Source organism: Triticum aestivum, chromosome 3D, assembly GCF_018294505.1.
Source record: "Triticum aestivum cultivar Chinese Spring chromosome 3D, IWGSC CS RefSeq v2.1, whole genome shotgun sequence".
NCBI lineage: Eukaryota > Viridiplantae > Streptophyta > Magnoliopsida > Poales > Poaceae > Triticum > Triticum aestivum.
In genome coordinates this window covers 53,902,247-53,911,129 of record NC_057802.1, presented here as the reverse complement: position 1 = coordinate 53,911,129, position 8,883 = coordinate 53,902,247, and the positions used below count along the sequence as shown (strand labels likewise).

At 48.2% G+C, this 8,883-nt stretch overlaps 1 protein-coding gene across 1 annotated transcript; it reads right to left on the bottom strand.

Moving 5' to 3' along the window:
• Positions 1-7,046: 7,046 nt before the first annotated feature.
• LOC123076139 (probable methyltransferase At1g27930) lies at positions 7,047-8,352 on the bottom strand. The gene has a single exon (XM_044498540.1). The coding sequence runs from the start codon at positions 7,998-8,000 to the stop codon at positions 7,047-7,049; it is 954 nt and encodes a 317-aa protein (XP_044354475.1). The 5' UTR covers positions 8,001-8,352.
• Between the last annotated feature and the right edge of the window lie 531 nt (positions 8,353-8,883).

The window sequence follows — 8,883 nt, the reverse complement described above, 5'->3', positions numbered from 1 at the left end:
AAATGAAATCACAATTGATTAGCACATGAAATCAAACATTAGTAGCACTTAGCACAAATACTATTGACTTACCTATGAATGGTCTGCAGCCATTGAGAAACCCTTCTTTGCATCCATTCAAGCATATGAACAATGCATGAAACCTAGGGTTAGTGCTTGGATGCTCCTTCAGATATCTTGTTGTCACAATGCATCTTGAACCTGGATTTGTATCCAACACAGCATGTAAATAATCCCTAATCCTGGTGTACTGGGCTTTCTGGTCTCCTAACACAACAGCCTTTGCTGCCCTCTTTGCCCTATATGCCATGTGTGTTGATATGTCCACACCATACTTGCTCTTTGCAGTATTAATAATACTTGTGATTGTTGTGCATGGGTCATTTCTGATAGCCTCGTCATAGAATTTTGAAACCCACTTAGCAGTGACTTTAGTGTTCTCTGACATAGAAGGGCATGTGTGCACTAAATACAACTTCCTAATTGTAAATGACTTCTCATTTGCAATCTGAGAAGCTGCTATATAGAAGGGACATTGCTCATCTATGCAATGTGCTATCACCCTATCACTACAGTTTCTATGGTAGACAAAGTTCCTGTTTTGAGCAATGTGCAGGGTTTGAAGTGCAGTTCTAAACTGGTACACATTTAAGAAGCAAAGATGCTTCACAAATTGCTCCTCTGGATGAGCTCTGTGCTCATCAAACCATAACCTCTTCTTCATCTTCTTTGCTCTGCTTTTTCTACCATTGGGCAACACATATGCCAATGCCTCAGCACCATCATCATCTTCCACACCAAGGTCTTGTGGTTTCATGTCCTCATCAGATGATGGAATCCAGTCCTCCTCAAACATGTCTTCTATACTCCCATGTGAATTGCTTGTTGGGCCTTTTCTTTGTCTCTTGGCCCTTCTCTTGTTTGGTACATCTTGCCCTAGCTCATCCTCTTGTTCCTCTTCCTCCATTTCCTCCTCCTCTTCCTCCTCTACATCCTCTTCTTCACCTTGTGGCACATACAGCTCATCATCCACCTCTGAGTCACACATTTCCTCAACATCTGTGTCCCCTTCAAAATGAAGTTCTGGGTCATTCCTCTGTCTTTTCATCTCCTCAAGCCTAGCTAAGATATCACCATATTCTACCAGATCATCATCATCACTATCCTCTTTATTGTCCATCACTGCTGCTTTCCTGTTCAAACAAGTCTTCTTCGCTCTTTCCTTCTTCTTCTTCCTAAAAATTTCAATTTCATTTCTCCTTTTCTCCTCTATTTCTTGCTCTATTAACAGTTGCTCCTCTGAATTGTCAGTCACATGGTATTCTTCCACTACTGCATCACCTAAAGCAGGTTCCAGGCTCACATTTATTCTGCTCTGCTGTGTGTCAAACTGCAAGGGCATTGGCTCTTGTTCTCCTCCTGCATCACAACTCTCAGCTTCTACATGCACATTTTCAGCATTGAACAACACTCCTTCATCATCAATCTGATACAGTTTGGGCTCTCCAATTTGTTCTATTGGGGTCTGCATCTCAATGACATTAACACTGGTATTTATATTGGGAACTTTCTCTGCACTGGCCCTAACTATTGTCACATTCAATATCTTGTTATTCTGCTCTGCTATGTGGTCTAAAATTTCCTCTAACTTATCATCATCATCTATTTCTTCCATTCCTTCAATCCCTAGCCCAGGGTCCCTCACATAATACATATAATCTCTAAAACCATACCCTTCTGTCTCCATAAGTGCTACCAAATTGTAATATGTGATGTCTGACATCATCATACTCCTTTCAATATTATCTCTGTCATGAAAATGCATCCTCAATTCCCAAACCTCATCTTCAAGACTGCAAATAATAATACAATAGTGCACTATAAGTACTTAAGGAAAACTGAAGCAAGCTAGTACAGACCAGAGCAGAACATCATTTGAGTGCAACGATTCATATCCTTGTATTTACAGAAACCCTAGTTGTAAGCATCTAATTAAAGAACTATATCATTCTAATTACAGAACTATAACACACACAAACCCTAGAACTACAACACACATAAACCCTAGAACTACATTAACCCTAACCCTAGCAACAGAAGGGGAATGTGATTGGGGAGGGGAATGGGACTGGGATCTCACTAGACGCCGCCGAAAGCTGAAGCAATGTGCTGGCTTCCAACTGGATTTGCCTTCACCGCCGCGGCGAATGATCTGGCCGCCCTGAATTCCACCGAGTACTGCGGGTCCTCCTCCTCCTCTTCTTCTGCCGTCGCCTTCGTAGGGTTCGAGCTCCCGCACATCTCGCCAGTGGATGGCTGGGCGCCGCCGCCAGCATCGCTCGACTTCGCTGGACTCATGTCTGCGACGGGGGGCGGGGACGGTGCGCCGCACGACCGGGAACAGGGGAGAATAAGGGGAAACGGGGGAAGAAGACGGGGGATAAGAGGAAACAGAACGAACGGCGTCGTCTAACGGCGTCTAACGGCTGTCCGACCAGCTGACAGCGCCACGTCGGCAAAAACCTGTCACGACCGGTTTTTCAATAAAATGTTTATTGAGAGACCAATCCCTTTTACGGACCAGTAGAGAAGAATTCCTTCACACTGGTAGACATTATCTTGGTCACAGAAGAAAAATACCAGGAGTACTGAATATAATACAAGGTTGAGCGGGGACGGCTCAACAGTTTATTACATGCACGCCGAATAGACATAACGGCGAAAAGGGTGGCATAACTACTAACTCACGATAACAACGGTGGTAGAAGTATCACCGCGAAGTGGGTGATATTCCTGAAAACTACAGCTCTTCGAGCGTCGGAGTGAGGCTCGAGGAGACTTATTGCGGGTGGCGGAAGCGTATATAATACAAGTGACCAATATCCGGGATCGCACAGGACTGACTGGGACTCCTCTAGGCGTCGGACGCACTATCAAACTCTTCATCCAAGAGATCGCCTTCGTCAACATCTGGCCAAAACAACAAGCCAGGTGAGTACTATGAAAGTACTCGCAAGACAGTTCGGACATAAGATATAACAAATGTAAACATGAAGCATGTGAACAGATTAACAAGTGTGTTCAGATATAGAGATAATAATGCATGGGAAAGTAACAGAGAAGTCGGGCGGTAGTCCTCCCGAAATCCCAAAATAAATACTGGGTGCCAAACGAGGGTCTGAATGACTCCTCGAGAGGAAACTGCAAGAATAGTAATACTGGTGCCAAATGAGGGTCTGAATGACTCCTCGAGAGGAAACTGCAAGAATAATAATACCGCAGTCGGGCGTCAGGGCGACACCACATAAAGGGCTTATAAAAGGAAATAAAAGATAGTGCATGCCACAGTCGGACGTCTGAGCGACATCACATAAAGGGCTTATATCAAACGTAAATAATCAATATGCCACAGTCGGACGTCTGAGCGACATCACATAAAGGGCTTCATAACTTAACATCTTATCAGCTCCAGAATTTAAATCATATCTAGAGAATAATCAGGCATGAGATAAACAACAGGGTTAGTCCATCCACAGGAGTAACGTTCAGCTAAGTCTACTACTCGTGCTCACTTACCGGAAACAAACCACGAGGACTTGACATAGATATGGATACACTGATCACGATACCTGACCGTGGATACGATGACTCGGAAGGATTTGACTCTGCAGAGTTTGTACTTTAACCACAGCCAACGGATTTCAGTAGTCACGGGGACTAGTTCCGTTTACGGTGTTTTGGAAGAAACACGTCTAACCAGTACACACCCATTCAACATTCCGAAGCCAGGGATCACCCTCGGCAACGTTCAAGAAAAACCTTGAGACGGGGAGGCTACAACCTCGCGTAGCATGGGATCAAATTTCTATACGCGCGCTCTAAGGGGTGCCCCCCTCTCGGTCCCAACCGGAAACACCCATGCCCCCTGACCGGATGACTGGCTTTAATCCAGGGCCATGGAACCATCATCCCGGCCCCTCTGTTTGGTGTGTACACGGAAAGAGGTTACCAACTTACTAAACCGCATTCTGGCAGAAAACCAGTGGTAGCACGGAAGGGGGAAGAACGATAACGTGACTCCGTCCATGTTAACGTCGGAATTTGTCGGATGACGCAAGGCTGGTATGCTACAACAGTACCACCTTGCTGCCCTTCATGTCACCACATGATTAGGCCATCTCTCACCAGAGATCATCGCAACTTTGGAACATGCCGGTAGTTGCCTCACAAGCAACGAGGTACTCACCGACACTCAGATGCCACGCACAACCTCTCACGCAAACATGCAAAACACCTATCATATCAAAGATTCAAACATGCTTGCCTGGTTCGGAGAAGTCGGAGTCTAGCTCGGCGAAGTTCGCGGCTCCGTCACCTCTTCCGGAACCTACGGTATAGCGAAGAAGCATACTAACGTGAAAACCAACGCGTGCATAAAAGTTGTTCCAAAAAATTTCCAAATAAATCCCATAAAAAACTAGACAAAAATACAAGACTGACAAAAAAAGAATCACTCAAAAATCACTTTTTATTAAAAAGTTATAAAGGTTTCTGTCCAGGGACTCATCTGTAATGAAACAGAGAAGTTCCAGGGGCTTAACTGAGAAAACAAAAAACGCTTCGGAAAGAAACGTGCCAGCTCAAAGGGAAGACGTATTTGCCCGAAGGCGCCAACAGAAAACGTTTCGAGGGAGAAGAGAATAGTGGCTGACAGGGGGGGTCCACATGTCAGGTTTAAAAAGTTCGCCGGCGCCCGAAGACTGCGGTGGTCGCCGGCGTCGAACCACGGCGAGACAGGGAGATCGGAGTGTACCAAGAGCTTCAGCGTGTCCTTCCGCGTTGGTGGGTGGTGGACTCGACCGACGGAGAGCACCACGTCGACAGCGACACTTTCTCCGGCGGACGGCGGCTCGGGTGATGGTGGAGAACTCCGGTGGGTGCTGCAAACTTCGAATTGAAGCGCAGGTCAGAAGGAGGGATGCACTAGAGAGCTACTGGCAAGAGATGGGAGGCAGAGGTGCACGCACGGGAGCGAATCGAGCTGGATCCCGTGGCGGGTCGCGGCGGCCGGAGTCGGGGAAGAAGGCTCCCTCGGGGCTCTTCCAGTGGCTTGGTGTGGTCTAGGTGGAGTGCAGAGGTGGTGTGGGTTCGAGTTGAAGCTCGGGGCCTCTATTTATAGGCGGATCGAGGGGGCGGCCGTGAACGGGAAATCTCCGGCGAGCGATTACGGCGAGGCAGTGGTTGAGCAGGGGGTTTGAGTGGCCAGGCAGCATCAGGGAGGTTTACTGGTGCCGTTCCACTGCTAAACTGGGTCGGGCTTGGCGTAATGGCGCTGGTCCATGGTGGGGTGGCCGCACGGGCACGACGGCGGCAGAGAGCGCGCTCCGCGCCCAGCGGTTCACGACGAGAGTGGCAGCGCGTTCTGGGGAGTGGGTGGCCACGCGGCGATCTCCGGTGGCTTGGGCGGCGCTGGGTGGCGCCGTCTGCGCCGCGCCTCTCTCTGGCGGCCGCAAAGCCGCCGCTGGCGTCGGTCACGGGGTGCGCACCTCCTCCAGCACGTCGCCGACGTCCGCAAACGTCCAGGCGCTTGTGCGGTGCAGGGACAAGGGGGAGGGGACGGGGAGCAAGGCGCCAACGCGGCACTGTCGAGATCGACAACAGTTTCTGAAGAAAACGACAGTAGATCACTGAACTGCATTTCTGAATCTCTGAACTTGACATTGACAATGCTCTGCAGGTGTTTGACAGAATGATTTGGCATGAAGAAAAATTTTCTTGGGGCTGGGACTTGGTGAGGTGACCTCTCAATGCACCCAGAGGCTGCCTGATTTTTCTCAGAATTTTTGGAGAAGGATTTGAATGAATTTCATCAAATTTGGCAAATCTGGTCCAAACTTGCAGCAAGTATAGTTTGAAAAATTTGAACTGAAGACCAGTGGATCTTCATGGATCTTGGTTGAGGGTTCAAAGGACTAGGAAGGGCAATTGGTTTGGGGGCAAAAATCAAAACAGAAATGGTAGCTCCTTTGAAAACCTCCAAGGATCAAAGTAGAAGGCAGAAATTGTTTTGATGAGATTTAAATGGAAAATAAACATATGGGGAGGTTCAACTTGCTGGATTTGATGCAAATCATGATCCAAAGGTGAGGAGAGGTTTAAGGGAGGGAATTTACCCTTGGGTCATGGCAAGAGGAATTTTTGAAAGTGGCAAAGGATCATTCCAAAAGCTATAGGGCCTTTTTCAAAGAAATTTTCAAAAGGCATTTTTCCAAGAGAAAAACATTTTGGTTTGAGTCCAAAATAAAGAGGAAAACCTCCAAGACCAAAATCAAGTTTTGAGTGAATCCAAAAATGAAGCACTAGTCATAAAAGAAAATATGTTGAGAGGGAGAGTTCTTTTAGAAGAAAAGTTCAAATCACCTCCCTCAAAACAAGGAAAAGTTTTGAAAAAGCCAAATAAAATTTTGGGTGTCACAAAACCGCGCCCCACCTGTCATAAATCCACTTATCGGTGCCCGATCCGCCGATTAGTGGTATTTGCAAATTGTTTACGAGAGAGTTGGTGTTTTTTGCCAAGAAACTGTAACGTAGTGATTTCTGCTAACCTAGCCCTCAAACTGGTGGTTTTCTGCAATTTACTCCCTTAAAAAGGGTGTTTTTTTTGAAAAGGAAAAAAAATTAGCCTGAAAGATTGTTTCATGCACAACTACTCTTTCATGGGATGAGACCGTGGATCTGAATTAGGCCCCGACAAATGCCATTAGGGTATAAGAAGTGTTGTGCAATGCCACGTGGAGTATGTTCAAACTTTTTTCGCCCTTTGCAACGCACGGGCATTTGTATTAGTATAATATAATAATAATTCTTCCCTAATTATTTAATAATAAAGCACGGATTGACTTTGTCGAGTTCACCGTCACAATACGCTTCTTCCCATAAGTTTACGCTTTCATTTTGAATTAAAAACATATACACGAAGTGGTACCATATGTTTTACATGCCCAAACTTCTCGCTAAAATTTCCTTAAAACGTTTCGGAGACTCCGTCACCTCCGTAGCCATCGGGATAGGAGTGGCACACCTATAAGTAGCGAGATCTGAGAGACCGCTGAACCATGCCGATCGAACATCGTGGACGCCATCATGGATACGCGCGTGAGCTGCGCCGCCGAGCAGAGAAGGTCGAAGGGGGGACGGCTCCGGCGGGGCTCTCGTTGGCGAACTCGTCGGCCGTCCGGCTCTCCCCTCCGCCTCTGGCCCTCTCGGCCTCTCCTCCGCCTCCGGCGTCCCCGGCCCCCCTGTAGGTGCGTCTCCATCCCAGCACCTGAGCTCCCCTGTCCTCGTCGGCCAGCAGCCGCGATGAGGCGCTCGTCGGTCGGCATCCATGGCGCCGCTGGGTGGAGAATATTGGCGGTGGCGTCAGATCTTCCCTTCGTCCGGTTCATCTCGTGCACCGTCACGTCCACCGCTTCGCCCCCCGTCACGCGCGCGGCCGTGGTGTATATGGCACCCATCCTCCCCGGCTCCCCGGGACCTGCCCCGCTCGGCCCGTCGACGACGACCACGTCCCACCTCGCGTCGAGCACCTCCCGCGGCAAGGAGGTCAGCACCAGCCGGCAGCCCAACTTGCGCACCGTCCCCGTCGGGCGCCGGCACACCGGGCTCGACCTCGCGCGCCGCAGCATTGCCCACGCCTCCCCGGCCGGGTCAGGGTACCTTGAAACATGGACGGCCGCCGAGCTGCTGGGGCCACGCCCAACGAGCACGCCCCGCGCGTCCTCGGCGCTGTCGGAGGCGGTGGCAGCGCCCTGCCCGGAGTTGACCGCGGCGAGCGCGAGGAGCTGCGGCGAGAGGCCGACCACAAGCAGCCTGCTGGGCGCGCGCGCGGCCACGATGGAGCGGAGCAGCGCGAACTCCTTGGCGTTGAGGCCGTCCGTGGACCAGAGGTGAAGAGCGAGGAGGTGGTGGTCCGGGACACAGCCAAGGTGCATCCTGCGCATCAATCAGAGACGAAGGCCAGGTATGTATGCAATTAATTCAAAGAGATTTACTGATTTACTCTAATGACTACTCCGGAAGTATGTGACAGGGATGTTTCTCCACTGACCCCTGGATCATGAACGCTAATTACAATTGTGGATCTGCATATGTGTGACTGGGATTTTATGGCTGCTGCATGGCATTGGGCAATATGTTGGAATTGTTGTGGGATTTTGGATGTCTTTGCTGGTTCACAGAGATAGATGTAGGTGAGTTTCTTCTGTGCTTATGATTGTGTTTGATAATGCCTCGTTCAATGAGCGTGCCATTCGACCAATTGTTTGTATGAATTCTGTAAAAATTGTGTGACTATGAGTGAACGAAATCTTGTGTGCCGCACCTTTGAGCTTGAGATGCAGATTTGTATTCCCTGTGAGTAACTTAACATCTGACATCTTTACTTAAAAAAATTAGATGCAACTGGGGAACTTGAATCATTTGTTAGGTAAATGGCAGGAGCAGAACCTATTCAGTAAATACAAACGATCCGCATCTCATGTTCAAAGGGACATCTTAAAGGCTTTGTCTTTCTAGCGTGTTCTGCTCACAATTCACCACCCTTCTTGATAAATTGGTATGCTCTTGGTATTGACATCCAACATATTCAGTACAAACATGTCTTGAATTGTTTTTGTAGGATTAAATGTTGCAGCACTTGTGATTTTATCATTCCGTCTTAAAGTATTCACACTGCTGGCACCATATGTGTACAACTGGAAACGTATTTTACCGAGTTAAGAGAAAATGATGCCATGAGGAAAACTTTGAACAAGTTTTATAAGATCATCTTTATACGTGTCTTTCAATCTTTCAGTTTTTTTATGACTGCTGGGTCTATTAGTA

Bases quoted from the DNA above. Each gene is read 5' to 3' on its own strand.
- LOC123076139 (XM_044498540.1), bottom strand. From the start codon at position 8,000: ATGCGCAGGATGCACCTTGGCTGTGTCCCGGACCACCACCTCCTCGCT.